This window comes from Gopherus evgoodei, chromosome 8, assembly GCF_007399415.2.
Source record: "Gopherus evgoodei ecotype Sinaloan lineage chromosome 8, rGopEvg1_v1.p, whole genome shotgun sequence".
NCBI lineage: Eukaryota > Metazoa > Chordata > Testudines > Testudinidae > Gopherus > Gopherus evgoodei.
This window is the reverse complement of record NC_044329.1, coordinates 30,754,350-30,770,735: the sequence shown is the minus strand read 5'-3', so window position 1 is coordinate 30,770,735 and position 16,386 is coordinate 30,754,350. Positions and strand designations below refer to the sequence as shown.

The following is a 16,386-nucleotide window of genomic DNA, read 5'->3' as shown; positions in this document are numbered from 1 at the left end:
CTGTGGCTGCAGCTTGTCCGTTCCTGTCTGAACCCCGATCCGGGGCCGCTCCCGGCGAGGGGACCCCAAACCGCAGTGCTGTCGGCGGGGGCCGCCGCAGAGCCCTTCCCTTTGCCCCCTGCGCTCCGCTGCAGAGCGCGCCCCTCCCGGGGCCGCCCCGCGCGCAGAGCCCGGCAGAGCGCACGGGACAATGGCCATTGCTCGGGCCGGGGCCACGCCAAGTCCCACACTGCCACCTCCTCTCTTCCCCCGAAGTTCAGAACTTTGCCGACGTCAGGGGCTCGGCAGCCAATGGGAGCTGGCCGGGATATTTTGGGAGGAGAGGGGGGCGGAGTGGCCCCCGTGGTTCTGGTGCCTGCCTGGCCGCCTTACGCGCAGTGAATGGGAAGGCGGCCGCCGCGGGAGCCGCGTCCAGTGCCTTCCGATCCCGCGGCTCTGCACGGCGGCGGCCCCCAGCGAGGCTGGCCTGGCATGGGAGCGGCGAGGGTGCAGGAGGCAGGGACTGAGCAGCTGGCCGCTGGAGCGCTCTGAGATCTCCGCCATCGCCTCCCCTAGCGGTTACCTGCCCTGCCAGGTTGGGCTGCTTGCCGAACCCCCTGATGGATGGTTAGCTCTGTTTACCTGAACTCCCTGCTCCTCTTTCATCTGCGGACTCCTCTGGCTTGAGCGCTGCTAAACTCCTCGCCTGCTGGTGCCGGTCAGATAACACTGGGAAACCTGAAAGGCACCACGGAACATAACCCTCTCCCCAGATCTCCCTAGAAGATTGGGTGGTGCTCCAGGAGCGCAGGCGGAGATGCGGGGAGAAGTGGCCTCTCTCGGGCTGTGCTGAGAGCCCCTCGCAGCCCTTTGGACTCTCTGTCGCTGGGGTTTCCCACCTGTGAGGACTGGGTGCCCTTGCATCCTTGTGCACCCTTTGGGGAAGGGATAAGGAGACCATGTTGCTCTGTGGGAGTCGTGCATCCCTATGGCTGGGAGTGATCCTGAGCTCCGTGGCTTGGATGCCTGTTGGAGGATGCCCCAATAAATGTACCTGCTCTGCCTCCAACGTGGATTGTCATGGGCTGGGACTGAAAACCGTGCCACGAGGTATTCCCAGGAATGCAGAGAGACTGTAAGTAACACACACGTAGGTTTCGAGAGTACTTGTAGGAGCACTCCCTGCAGATTCATATCGGTGCAGACTCCGAGCCCGCGCAGTACTAACAGCTTAAATAATCAAGCACAGATTCACGTTTGCAGGAGGGCCGAGGAGGAACCTTTACGAAGTTATAGCCGCTCTGATCCTGCTTCTGTGCTAATCAAGCCCTGTGTGTGAGGTTCTTCGTTCTTGCAGTAGCTTAAGTTTAAAATCTTAGTGTTGTGGGTTTTGCAGTAACTAGTTTAAGGGCTTCAAAACTCTCTGGCTGTGGCACTGACACAGGTTAGCGCTGGAAACACTTCAGGAGATTTAACATATGATTAAAAATCTGGGTGCTTTTACCTGGAGACTAGTATTGATTCCGTCGTGCTTTGTTTCCTAGCAGGATGACTGCATTCCCATGGAAACATCAGCTGCTGGCAGAAATAAAGTAAAATGGATAATAGATTGCATTAAAACAATCTCTGGTTTCTGTCTTAAACTGACAGAGCAAGGCAATGTCAGGGGGAAGTCTGTCACTTAGTCCTTAACTCCCCTTATGGGTATATCCTAGATATTGCTGTGTGGTGGGGTATTTCAGACAGCAAGAGCTACAATACCTGAGTGCATCAGGAGGAGTTAGGGGCCCTAATGCTTTCTAAGGCTTGGTGACCATACACCATAAATGCACTCTTAATTTGCTATCTTGAGGCTAAAGTTTCTTTGTAAATGCCTCAGTTTTTTCGATCTTAAATTAACCCTTAATGGACTGCTGGAGATCCCTTGAAGCACAGTGGAAGTATCTCTGACACTGGTTACTACAGTGCATATAGGTATTTCACACAATATGTAATGGAGATGTGTAGAACTGAACACTTGTCAGAACGTCATTGCAGCTCCATAGTTAGTTGCCAATGATAACCAAACTGAAGTGTAGTTAAGTTTTTTAACGTTTGAAAAATTAGTTGTCCCATAGGAACTGTTCTGCGGATAACACAGCCCAATGTAGGGACTGACTGACCGCCATATTTCATTTTGGCTCATGGAGTCAGTTTATTTAGTGAAAGTTCAGACTCTCAAACTGTTTTACCTTCCTGGAACCAAAAAAGAAGCAGATGAATTGTGACTAAGCAAAAAGTTCTCATGGGCTCAACTCTCAAAGGCTAAGATTCAGCCCAGGGTGAATTGTTATGAAGGTCATTAATGCTTCCACAAATGCAACTCATAATGGAAATATTAACAGCCCTTTAATGATAGCAGTTTTGTTATCTTACAAACCACACAATTTCCCATCTTCCATACTTGGCAATCCAGCGATACTTGGCAATTTTGCACACAGACTATTTTAACACTAACTGAGCAAATGAATGTCAGTGTTTTGGAAATGATTAACATCTATTGTTGCATAAAACTCTGATCTGGAACTTGAGACACTGTTTAGCAGCACCCTTGGAATCTAGAGAATAGAGTTCAACCTAGTAGCAGAAGACAGAGTGGACAAGGGTAACACTAGGCCCATATACTACCCTAATTTCATATGCTGTGCACAACTCATAAACTTGGTGAGATGTGCATATTCTGTATGCAAGATTCAAAGTCTAGAAGCTGAAATGAGTTAAATTTGGGTTAGAAATAAGGTGAAAATATTAACAATAAGGTATTTGACCTTTGGACCTTACTAGGGACAGAGTGAATTCACTATCACTTAAGACATCCAGTCTTGACTTAGACTTTTCTAAAATATATATTCTAACTCAGTCACAAGATATGGGCTTAACGCAGGTATTACTGGGTGAAATTTAATGGCTTGTGGTCTGCCAGAGGTCAGGCTAAATTGTAATTGTCCATCCTGGCCATAAATTCTATGCATCTATATGCATGTACAAATGGTTAATACAGCAAAATTATAGATGTACACTAAGTGATGGTAATATCCAGTATAGATTATAAAACAGTAAAGTTTTAATCCTTTACCACAAATGTACTCTTTTATAATAGGCTGATAAAACTTGAAGACTCTAACTTACCTCAGAAATAAAACTATTGAAGACCATTTTGCGGAAGATTAATCTCATTGGTGTAATACAGTATCTCGGATGATCTTTGTTATAATTTGTAAATGGAGAGCTTCTTAAGTTATTAGTGCAGACTATTAACTTGCCAGAATTCACTCATGCATTGTATTAACTGATAGCTTGTGAAAGTAGCATACAAACTGCACTGTAATAAGATCTGAGGACTAGCTAGAAGATGTATATTAGAGTCTGTATTTTTATTACCGCATCCTATCTACCAGTACCCATTCTTTCTTCAACGTTTTGTTCTGCTGATGCTGATAGTATCTTATGAACCATTTGTGCTGTTTTTAGAGTATCAGCTGAAATATAACCTTTTAAAATACTTGTCTGTTTTGATTCCTTATTTAAATTGGTATAATAAACCAACTTTTTGTGTTATGCTGGATTTGATAATTACACTAACTTATAAGAACATAAGAATGGCCATAGTGGGTCAGTCCAATGGTCCATCTAGCGTGATATCCAGTCCCTGGCAATGCCAAGTGACAGATGCTTTAGAGAGAGTGAACAGAATGGGAGCACTCTATCAAGTGAACTTGAAATTCACAGTTGGAAATAAGGCCTTTTTTGGATGTCATCTGATATCCAAATTCATCAGACCAGGAACTCATTCCGATGCCTTGTTTTTCTACCTATGAAATAAATACCTGTTTTCTGTTCACTTAGCCATAAATATTCTATATATTCAATAATTGCTCAGGGCTTGAAATGTGCTGTTAGAATCTCTCACTATATCTTGGAGCCACAGGCAGTTACTCTCAATCTTAGCTTTCCTGTTAAACTTTGGAGCCTACTAAGGGGTCCAATTGCCTGAAAAATGACAAGTGAAACGTGAATGGAGTGATTATATCACTCAGTTTTATGTGCTCCATGGCAATCTGCTAATTCTGCACGTGACATTAGATTGTCTTGATTTGTAAAAACAATGAGGAGTCCGGTGGAACTTTAAAGACTAACATTTATTTGGGCATAAGCTTTGCACCTGAAGAAGTGGGTTTTTAACCACCAAAGCTTATGATCAAATAAATCTGTTAGTCTTTAAGGTGCCACTGGACTCCTCGCTGTTTTTGTGGATACAGGCTAATACAGCTACCTTTCTGATTATTGATTTGTAGTTTTCTACTGTTTTGCTTAATATACTGGCTTCTGACTAGTTAAAAAAAATGTTTAAATAGCTCTGAAATGATAATGCTGTCACCCAGGTCAGGAAACAAATAGCTGTGGTTCGTAAGATACCTTGGAAAATGTTGTTCTCATGGGTTTCTTGACAGCTATTTGCACACCACTGTACTTTACGCCATATAAAGGGAGGTTTTCATCCTTTCTGCACTCAGGTAAGATATAGGCTGAAAGTGCCAGTTGCAGCTTGTTTTGATTTGAATTGACAATAGATCTAACAGCATCACTTAAGATACTTCCACACTAAGCTCTTAAAATTATGGTTTTGCAGACCTTCAAGAATATTTGAGCTATTGCAGCCAGGCTAAATATTATGTTAATTTTGTTTTAAAATGAATCCAAATGAAAAATAAACTAGAAATGTAACATTAAGGAGACCTTGAGAAAAGCATTCCACCAAAGAAATGGGTGCTTTACACTTGTTCTTTAAAATTAACTAGCACAAATCTACCTGTATCAAGAGAAATGCAAAGTCACTAGAGTTTTTTTTAGCATGATAAAGTCATTGCTTTGACAGTTTTTTAATAATGAATGTGAAACTTATGCTTTATTTTTTTAATGTCTGGAAATTGGTTCTCTTGTAAAGAAAATTGGTGGCGGTAACTCTTTCCAAGGGCTGCAATCTGCAGAGCAACCAGTGGTCACCAAGATGATATAATCCTGACGAAAATTAGACTAAACTTTTTACAATTTAATGTTCCATAGCAAATTGTAAAAAATTGCAGTATCAAATCTAGAGTATAAGCATTACTGCACATTTTATGCTAGTCCCTTTCCAGTATAAATTTAATTTGTGCTAGTAGTGTTATATGCAAAGCTAAACAAACACAGCAGAGATTTCAGTGTTATGTAGCCGTGCAGCAGAGATATGGCTAAATGCAGAGGAAATGAATGGTAATTGAAATGAAGATATTTGCCATGAAGCACGGAGTAAACAGATGTTGCATTTACCTTTTGTACTACGAAAGGAACCTACAAATGTAATTCTCCTTCTACCCAAAACCTCAGACAAGAACAGTCAACAAAATGAAATGGGCTCTAAAATATGGATTTTTAGCTTTTTAACTGATGCTCCTTAAAGAAATTTTCTACATGAACAAGTATATCAGTAGCATTGGCATAGCGCGGCTTGACATCTTACTTTGTTTTGGCTTAAGTACATATTGGTAACTTACATATTTAAACAAACATTTAGTCTTTGCAGACTTGCATAACAAAATCCTGAAAAGTGAATGTAACTACATTACAAGCACCCTAAATAATGGAGAAAAAATTACTGGTTTAAAAATTTTATCAGCCTTTAGCAACAAGCTAAGCACTATGCTCAACTTCTGTAGAGAGGAGTCACTGCGTACAGACAACAGTAAATAGTGATATATGTGGCTCCGATGAAAGATTATTGACCTAAGTAAGGATGTGCTTCATATTCAGCTTTTTGGACATATCTTACTTTACCAAAATGTTCTATAGGACTATACTAGGTTAATTAACTGAGCTGGTATCCTGTAATCCGCTTCTGGAAGTGCTGTCATTTCCATGTACAATTTCATATTATAGTCTATTTTTATTTCAGTGGAATCTTGACGGGCTGTGCCATGTTACGAAGAGGGAACTAGTTCTCTGTTAAAACCTTTAGTTGTACAGATAAATCATGCCCAAGGCCAATTTATTTATTCTGTGGCATGCTAGTATTCGCTTGTGAATATTGCTTTATAGGAAAATGGCTTTAGCTTCTCAGCTTGATGGTTAATTTACCTTTTAGATGAGGTTCATGAAACCATCATATGATAACCTAAACATTTGACTCTTGACATGCATTTGTGTAGGGAACTGACTTATCTTCTAATACTTATTTCTGGAAGTTGTTTGTAAGCTAGTTACACAGCATCATTTGTGATTTTGTTTGTGTAGTGCTTGTGAAGAGGGAGTCCATTGCCTATATCACTTTGGGATGCTGTGAGCTATTCAAGACAGACCATGTCAAATTGAATTTATTAACTTAATTAGGACAGAAACCTAGATCTGTAATGAAGCGTGGTAGACTTATCTCTTATAGCACTTTAAATCCATGATTTCAAAGCACATAACAATTAGCCAGTCAGCCTAGTTTTACAAATCAGGAGGCTGAGGCTAGGGTGACCAGATACAAGTGTGAAAGATTGGGACACTTTTTTGAGGGCACTGGGGAGGAAGAGGGATATAGATGTGTATATAAAACAAAGCACCTAATATCGGGATGAATTCGATAATATCAAGATATCTGGTCACCTTAACTAAGGCACGTGTGCATGACTAGTACACCATGTCATAGCCAGTCACTGGTCCCATTAGACCACATAATACCCTTCTACTCCAAATCTGAAGATGTTTAAGATTGAGAAACATAACCAAAATTTACATAGAGCTCAGATCTAGCTTCTGTTAGGTATGACGTTTTAGCACATCTGGTTCCTCAGCAGTCAGTGTCTCCTCCTTCTCCTGTTAAATAGCAAGTTTTTTGGTGGTGTATTACTGTTCTGAATTGGTAGAGCAAAGTTTTGGTTTCACTCTCCATAGCAAGGCTAATCACTCACCTACACTATGCTTGAGTAGCTAATTCAAGTATGTCGATATTTAGGAGCAATTTGGAAGTTTAGTCATTAGCATACTTTGGAATTTTTTCATGTGGTCTGGGTTTCTGTTGTATAAATATATTATTGTGGTTTTCTTGGCCTGAGTGAATGGAACTGCGAGGTCGCACTGGCTTGTAATACTTTTCAGCCTACTCAGCTTTGTTTGTCACGTCACTTACTCCAAGTTCCTTTCTTCAATATTCTTGTACTACTGCAGAGCATTTTTTTAAATATATGCAAATATTTTAAATATATTGATTGTCGGATTAACAGTCTGACTTTCAAGAAGTCTTACCACTAAGGATTATTATTCACTTATGTATATACCAGTAGTGTCCAAAAGCCCCAGTCAAGACCCATTGTACCAGGCCATGTGCCAGTAAGGGGAGACCATTTGGGTTTAGAAGAGCATGCTATTTAAAGCTCTGATTTAAAAAAAACAAAAACCTTAACTTAATTTTACTCATGTCTTTGCCTTTCTAATTTAATGGGACTGCTCATGTGCATACATTAAAGCATGTGTATGTTTGCTGGATCATGGTCTCACTATATCATAGTTGTTTATTGTCTAAACAATGGAAGGGGAAGGAGGACGAGGGTAGCAACCACAATATCAGTAATTACATGGTTTAGCAATGTGCACAACTTTGCACTCTCTTGTCAGATGCTGAAACTTTAATAGTCTTCTTATGCCAACAGCAGATCAGAGGTGGTCTGTCATCTTGGGTGTCTCTGTTACAGGAGGAGGGGTGAAAAGTTAACTTAGAAACGGTAGATAATAATAAAATAGGGATGTTACTTGTAGGCTTATATTATTTTTATTTCCTTGACTCCATCTAGTTTTTAAGGCACTTTAGTCTTTTAAACCTAAGCTCATATCAAAGACACTGCTGAAAGAAGTACAGCTAAAAAGGCCAAGAGGCTCCCTTTGCGAAGAAAGCTATTCCATCTTTTTTTTCCATAGGCATATCCAATAATTTAAATGGTGCATGTGCTGCTTTTTTGATCACTGGCTTGAGAAACTGAGGCTGTGTATGAAAGGCATGCATTGCAAGCCCTAGGATTCAAAAAATATGGTCCAACTGGTGGGCCACGGGCCAGATCCACCCCTTGGGACTATTCTGTCCAGCCCCTGAATTCACATTGTAGAGCAAAATGGCATCCTTTGCACAGCATGACCTCACACATGCAGTGCATGCAAGGTCATATTATGCAGAGGATGCCATTTTGGACCACCTAAGTCACGTAAGGGAGACTTGCATGTCTCATAGAAATGTCACAGCATCCCACTGAAGCAGGCTAAAGTTACCTGCTGAAGCCCTTCCAGACCTATTCAGACTGATGGCACTGACACACACACACGCACACACACCAAATCTTTTCCTAATGGAATGGTTTCAAAATGATTTTTAAAGTATCTACATTATCGTCATATCCATATGAAAATACCTACAGTAACTGGACAATGTACAAGGCAGGAAAAACTTGGCTAGCATTTAAGTAATGTAAATAAGGATCCAGTCATTATTCAGTAGTTTGGTATTTGCTGTAACAACATTAATCACTATGGATTAATTTGAGCATCATGTGGCTATAGTCAGTAGTTGTACAGGAATACCAGCATAATTTAGCTATTTACCACAATTTTCAAGCATTGATCATGGTATTGACACTGACATCCAACATGATTAGTATTCCTCGGATGGCCCTTCTGGATGGCTAAAATACTCTTGTTTGTCTACATGGCCTTGTCATTTGGACTATGGAGGTGTGAATTGCAGTGTGTGTCAGCATGCAGTGTTTTAACTCCCCTTGTGTGCACGTTACAGGTGTGAACTAAAAGGTACTTAATTTATGTTAATGTGGTACTCTTTAAACAGGACAGCGTTAATGTGAAATAAGTGCTTTTAGTTGGCTCCCCAGCATAGCCATGGGAAAGTCAGAGAACAGCATACTAGTGCACGCTGCAGATTACGCCTCTCTAGTCCAAGCTGTGGGGCTGTGTAGACATAACCTCAGGTTTCCAGATAATGGCAGGGGAATGGGGACACCATGTAAACGTGTAACAAAATCAGTAAACGGGTTTAACAGCCTAAGTCTTAGTATGGCAAATATCACACACTTCAGTTTATGAGCTTGTTCCGGAGACTGAGTCAGGATGTGATGCCTCCTAGGAGCTGCTAGCTCAAGTGACCCAAGGTTTAGTTGTTCCAGGTCCTTTAACGTAGTTCCAGATACCCAGAGTGCCTCATTTCCTTTGGCTGCCCGCTTTTGCACCTGGTCCCTGGAAATGAACAGCAGCTGGGCTGGCCTAGGCCTAATGGCAACCATTTCTCGTGAGTAGGAGATTTAAGAGGAATCCAGCTTCTCTCATTCCTGCATCAAGATGAGGAGAGGAAGCCACTGCTTAAGATCTTGGCTTTTCCCTGGGCTCACTGGATATACACACAGGCCTATAAAAAGGAAAACAAAATTCTTGTATGCAACTTAAATATATCAGGCTCCCTTTCTGGTCCCAGCTGTACTGTTATCCAACTCTTTTACTCTGCTGTAACTTTCTAACTGCATTTCTGGAAACCGGGATGTTCCATCCAGCTCTAGTTTTTCAACTTTGGCTGAAGACAACACTGAACTTTCATTTAGCATTTAAAGTTCATGTAAATACCTAATTCCTTGTGTTTTGAAAATATTTAATTTTGAACTATTTTGACAAATCTGGAAAACTAATTACAAGTTCTCAAAGCCCACCTGAAAAAAGGCGATTTTGTTTTTCCTGCCTATCTTCTTCTCTGTAATTCCACACTGACAGATGAGTTACGTAATCTTAAATTCCTACTTTTCAGTGATTTGAGCTGTTTAACTCCAAGTTGGGCACCTCTTTGCATCCTCCTCAAACATAATTCCATGCTGGTAACACCTCAATTTGTAAATAACTTCCCTGCAGTTAAAAGGGATGGTTCTAGAATGCTCACAAGAATGCTGAGGTGGATAAGCCTTGTTTTGAAGCCACAATCAGTTCTCCCCCCACCAACCCCCAAAAAACCCTACTGAAGTATCTAAAAATGTCATATCACCAGACCTATGAAGCACATAATGAAAGTGCCTCACAACTAACCTAGCCTAAGTGGAAAAAATAGCCTCAGTTTCTCTTATTTGTTAATGCTCTCCAGTGGCCCTCGGATGAGGTACTTGAGTTTGAGCTCCATCTACAGCCCTCTTTCTATCTGAGGGAGCTGGAGAGACATGCTTATGGTAGCCAACAGTAAGCATTTTAAGCCTCTTAAGCTGCTTTTCAGCAACTCCCCCACTGGCTTCTCTTCTCTTGTCAGACTGTTGTACTTCAGGGAGAGAAGGCAGCCTTATTCACCTCCCTCTACAGTGAAAATAGCTTCAGCCCCCAGACCACTGCTACTTGAAAGCAAAAAAGCCATTGAAGATGGCACAAGGAATTACTAAATGTGTGTGGGTGTGAAGAGTTGACAGCTCATGAAGATGCTGGCTTGGAGGCAGGTTGTCCATATAAACCTCTTGAATAGACAATAGATGACTGCCCTATCTCTTCCAATCACACTAGAGAAGATAGTAAGCTTCCCCCATTCCCCTCCCAACATATGAAGCAGCAGGGAGCTGAGACCTACATCAGGTGGGCTCAGGAGGGGAAGATAGAATGGGCAGGGGGCTAGTTAGGGCCTTCAGGGCAGGAGCGGCGCCAGGGTTTTTGGCACCCTAGGCGGGGGTCCTTCCACACTCCCAATCTTCGTGATACTTCGGTGGCAGGTCCCAGAGCAAGTGAAGGACCCGCCGCAGAATTGCCACCGAAGACCCAGAGTGCGGAAGGACTCCCCGCTGCCGAATTGCCGCCAAGGGTGGCAAAATGCCCCCCCGCCAAATCCTGGTGCCTTGGCGACCACCTAGGTCGCCTAAATGGAAGTGCCGGCCCTGCTTCAGGGACGTTATTTTTAGCAAATTTCAGACACCTGTCTTTTAAGTCTACAAAGTTACATCATTGCAAACTATAGTTTTCAATATCTAGTTTAGAACTGTACTCCCTGAGGCTGTATAACTTGGAGATTCATTAGTTTACTCTAAGGGGAAAAGATGTCAGCTAGTTTTGTGGATGGACACTCATGTAAATTTAAATCAGACACTGAACACTTTAATTAGAAAGTAACAAGTAACTAGTTAAAGCATGATGAAAGCAAAGTCATGCTTGCACATACTGGTAACCACTGAGGGTGGATTGTCTTTTCCTGATCCCAATCTTCTTCTTCCTGCCTCTTCCTCTACATTGCCATGGCTAGTAAGAAACTACTAATAAAACTGAACTTGATGTGTTATATCACTGTACCTGTATAATCTATTAACATATTGCCCTGTACCTTTTCCTTAAGACATGAATGAGTAAAATGCTGATGGCTATAACAAGAATTTTTAATCACACATTCACACTTAAAGGCCTTCTATGCTGTCTGCAGTCTCTGGCTTAGCACGCCCATCAGTAAAACTGAATGCACACTAATTAGTGAGCAAAACCATCAGATTACTTAAAAGTAATCTACCATCAATAGCTAGCTGCAAACAGAACTGGATTCACACTGGGAAAACAGCTGATTTTTATTTTTATTTTTTTTGAGTCCAGGTAGTTAATGATAAACTTGTTGCTTGGCTGTTAAATGGCTTTTAGGGCTTCCATGGCTATGACTTTCATGTCCCTGGAAAAACTGAGGTTGACATCACAAAATGGCTGCCACTGTTGATTATTTGGTGTGCTTGGTGTTGGTGCATAGTCTCAAAAGCTAAAGAATAGGTGGGAAATTTTTCAAAAGTTTATTAAATATAGAACTCTCACTAAAAGTCATTAGGATTTGGATGCTTAACTCAAAATTAACTGCCCTTGTTGGCTTGGAAAATCTCATCCTGAACTTGCATAGATGATACTACTCTGATCCCCTAGTCATAGTTTCTTTCTAGAACAGGAGTGGGCAAACTATGGCCCAGGGGCCACATCTGGCCCTCCAGATGTTTTAATCCGGTCCTTGAGCTCCTGCTGGGGAGCAGGGTCTGGAACTTGCCCTGCTTTGCGTGGCTTCTGGAAACAACAGCATGTCCCCCTCACCCCTTGGCTCCTATGCATAGAGGCAGGCAGGGAGCTCCACATGCTGCCCCTGCCCCAAGCACCACCCCTGCAGCTCCCATTGACTGGGAAATGTGGCCAATGGGAGCTACAGGGGTGGCACCTGCAGACAGGGCGGCGGGCAGACCTGCCTGGCTGTGTCTCTGTGTAGGAGCCAGGGAGGGGACATGCCATTGCTTCTGTGAGCTGCTTGAGGTAAGCGACGCCTGGAACCTGCACGCCTGACCTCCTCCCATGCCCCAACCCCCTGCCCCAGTCCTGATCCCCCTCCTGCCCTCAAACCCCTCGATCCCAACCCGGAGCACCTTCCTGCACCCCCAACCCTTCATCCCCAGCCCCACCCTAGAACCTGCACCCCCAGCCGGAGCCCTCACCCCCTTCTGCACCCCAACCCCCAATTTCATGAGCATCATGGCACACCATACAATTTCCATATCCAGATGTGGCCCTTGGGCCAAAAAGTTTGCCCACCCCTGTTCTAGAACATAAGTAGGACAAAACTGAAGGAATTTAAATTACTGAGTGTACATTATGAATGTATATATTTTTCTAAGTAGAGAGCTTATGTCTTCAGGACTTTACAATAGGCATGCTTCACCAGCAATAAATGAATAGTGAAAAATACAAAATGCTTTGCTTCCTCCAAAGAGCGAGTGATTAGCTAGGCCCACCATGCTAGTTTCAGGAAATTCCTAAGGCTGGAATAAAGAAGAGATGTTGTCACAAAGCGCCAGGCCTATAAGAAAATTTGTTGCAAATATATTTTAACTAATCCTTCTTAATTACACAAATATGTGGTGACTCTAGCATATAATTAAGTCAGTGCATGTGGGACCTGAAAAACACATAGGACAATATTAATATGAGAACTTTATTTTGAAGGGTTTTCCTATATCTTCATGTGTAGCTGGCATGCCTAATGCAAGTTCTGCATTGTATATAATACTTAACTTGCAGTATACCAGTGACCTTGCTTTAGGAACTTTTATTAAATTGTCCCTTTGTTCATAAAGCTAAATTATTATTATGTTGAAGGAAAGAGGCTTTGTTTTGAATCTACTTGAAATGTCTGGATGCAACATCTTTTGAAGTTATTTTCTTTTCTTTTAAAAACTGGCCAGGGTACTAGCTCCAAGCAATCCCCCGGTTAGTTACCCAGGTAAAACAGGTAGCTTGCTCAAATCAGGTTGGTTAGCTGTACTAAACAATGTTCCGGGGTGGTGGATGGAGATATGTTCAGATTCCGTCTAGTGCTCCTTAAAAATGGTAGCTGCAGATTAGAGATAGTGGCGTAGTAAGGATTTCAACTGGAAAGCAGACTCTGGAGGACTGGGGGAGCCACATTTATGTAGGATAATTGTATGATGATGAGTGAAGAAGCACTAAAAGAGAACACGCTTTGTAGGAGATATCTGTGGTATGTGTAGGGGAGTAGGGGAAAGAAAGAGAGGACAATTCCATAAGGAGGGGAGAAAGCAGGACCATGTCATGGCAGTGAAGTGAGTTAGAGTTCTTGAAGCGCAGAATGGAAATCAGAGCCTTGTTATTTTTCTGGAAATGGAAATGAGTGTTCAGAGAGGTGAGGTCCAAGAAGCAAAGACCATTGGGGAGGTAAGAGGGAGGTGGGTGGAAGTCCCTTGGATAAGAACACACAAGATTTTAACAGTGAGAAGGTCCCCCATTCTAAGGAGGTTGAAGTACACGATGTTTTTTAAATTATTTCATGCCACAAAATAGAAATTGCTGTACTATATTTAGATTGTATTTATTCCAATGAGTTTTTGAATAACTGCCTGTGTGAACCTGTAAATTACTAGAAATGTTGCAAAATGTACAGTTCTTTGGGCTCTCACATTTCATGAAGGCGGGGGTGGGGATTCCAAATTTTGATGAGACTGCCGTTACTTTTTAAATTAAATAAACAACAAAATATTGCTTTCCATGAAGATTGCTCTGTAGTCCCTCAATGTAGAACAGAGGCTCAATGCAAAACAGTTTCATAAGCAAGAATGGTTACAATAACATGTCATGCCAAATGTGAGTGCAATTTAAGTAGCCTGTGGGAAACCAGTCTTGTTTACAATAACTTCTGTTGCATGGTGGAATTTAAAGTTGACTTAATACACACGGAAGTGTGCTGTAAAATAGGTCAGATCAGCATCTTTCCACCAAGCAGCCAAACCAAAAATGGAGGGCAGAGAGAGTTCAAGGGAAGAAGCCACATGAAAGACATTAAAATTCATGAGGATTCAACATTACTCTAATTAATAACTGGCAAATTAGTAAAGAATTTTTCATCATTTCAGTTTACTTATTAAAATTCTTCACGTTCATTACTCTGGACAGTTGTTTTCTAGCTGCTTGCTTATTAGGAGGCATATCAACCATGTGCACTCCTAGAGATGAACGCAAGAGCTGTATGAAGAGTTCTTAGCCAATGTGTGGGTTAAAGTCAGGGAGTGCCAAGCCTCAGCCCTGAAGTTGACCGGAAGCATCTTCATTTATTGATGATGATTTCATATTGAAAAATGCAATATTGAACAAGCATTGCAACTACAACTAGTGAAATGTTATTAGTCATCAATATGAACCTTTTTTGTTAGTGCATAATTCACAAATGGATTCTGATTTTTTAACTGAGTTAAACTTAGGCACCCAATTGTTAATAATTTTGCTATGAAGGCTCAGGCCATGTCTACATCTAAAATTTTGCAGCGCTGGTTGTTACAGCTGTATTAGTACAGCTGTATAGGGCCAGCGCTGCAGAGTGGCCACACTTACAGCAACCAGCGCTGCAAGTGGTGTTAGATGTGGCCACACTGCAGCGCTGTTGGGCGGCTTCAAGGGGGGTTCCGGGACGAGAGAGCAAACCGGGAAAGGAAACCAGCTTCCCCGCGGTTTGCTCTCTCGGTCCCGGAGCCAGCCAGCAAACCGCAGGGAAGGAGACCTGCTTGCTCGGGGTTCCGGGACCGAGAGAGCAAACCGGGAACGCCGCGGTTTGCTCTCTCGGTCCCGGAGCCAGCCAGCAAACCGCAGGGAAGGAGACCTGCTTGCTCGGGGTTCCGGGACCGAGAGAGCAAACCGGGAACGCCGCGGTTTGCTCTCTCGGTCCCGGAGCCAGCCAGCAAACCGCAGGGAAGGAGACCTGCTTGCTCGGGGTTCCGGGACCGAGAGAGCAAACCGCGGCGAAGCTGGTTTCCTTTCCCGGTTTGCTCTCTCGGTCCCGGAACCCCGAGCAAGCAGGTCTCCTTCCCTGCGGTTTGCTGGCTGGCTCCGGGAACGCGAGAGCAAACCGCGGCGAAGCTAGTCTCCTTTCCCGGTTTGCTCTCTCGGTCCCGGAACCCCGAGCAAGCAGGTCTCCTTCCCTGCGGTTTGCTGGGTGGCTCCGGGACCGAGAGAGCAAACCGGGAAAGGAAACCAGCTTGATTACCAGAGGCTTCCTCCTTCCACGGAGGTCAAGAAAAGCGCTGGTAACTGTCTACATTGGATTACCAGCGCTGGATCACCAGCGCTGGATCCTCTACACCCGAGACAAAACGGGAGTACGGCCAGCGCTGCAAACAGGGAGTTGCAGCGCTGGTGATGCCCTGCAGATGTGGACACTCTCAAAGTTGCAGCGCTGTAACTCCCTCACCAGCGCTGCAACTTTCTGATGTAGACAAGCCCTTAGAGGGAAGGATGAAATGTTGGCCCCATGGAACACACAACTACATCTTTTGCTAAATCTTAAGGCAGCAGCTAAAGAAATGCTCTTCATAATCATATAGTGGGCCAACACATCAAGATACATAAAATGGCTTTACAGTTCTTCACAGGAGGCCTTTCTCTACCCATCCTATTCAGTCATTAACGTCACAAAAGGCACTGGTGGCTCATTTCCTGATGCATTAATTTCAAAGCTCTCATTCTCAAGGCTCTGCATCACTCCTCCACTGCCTGCCTCTACTTTGCTGTTGTACCCCTCTGATCCTTTGAGTTCTGCCCCATCCTTTCTTCCTGGCTCTTCAAGTTGCTGATTCTCCTTTATGTTCCAAGCACCTTACCAAGGTTCTTTAAGTCTCTGTTTGAATTCTACTGCTTTTGAGAAACTTTCCTATGTTAACTCCATGCTTGACGTCACTACATTGTTCAATATGTTATATTTAAGCTCTTGGGCACAGAAACCTTGTCCCCGTAGTTGTGCTTGCAAACACAGTTAACCTCACATCAATGTTGAACATATTCTAACAAATCCTTGACATGGGTTGGGAAGGATAAGCAATT

General features: G+C 42.9%; 1 protein-coding gene across 1 annotated transcript in view; it reads left to right on the top strand.

Annotated features, from left to right (window-relative positions):
• Positions 1–377: 377 nt before the first annotated feature.
• Positions 378–16,386, top strand: part of SLIT3 (slit guidance ligand 3) — an 811,508-nt gene continuing 795,499 nt past the window's right edge. The window contains exon 1 of the mRNA XM_030572932.1: positions 378–1,114. Within this exon, the coding sequence (XP_030428792.1) occupies positions 939–1,114 (176 nt within the window). The 5' untranslated portion in view covers positions 378–938. The remainder of the gene's footprint in view (positions 1,115–16,386) is intronic.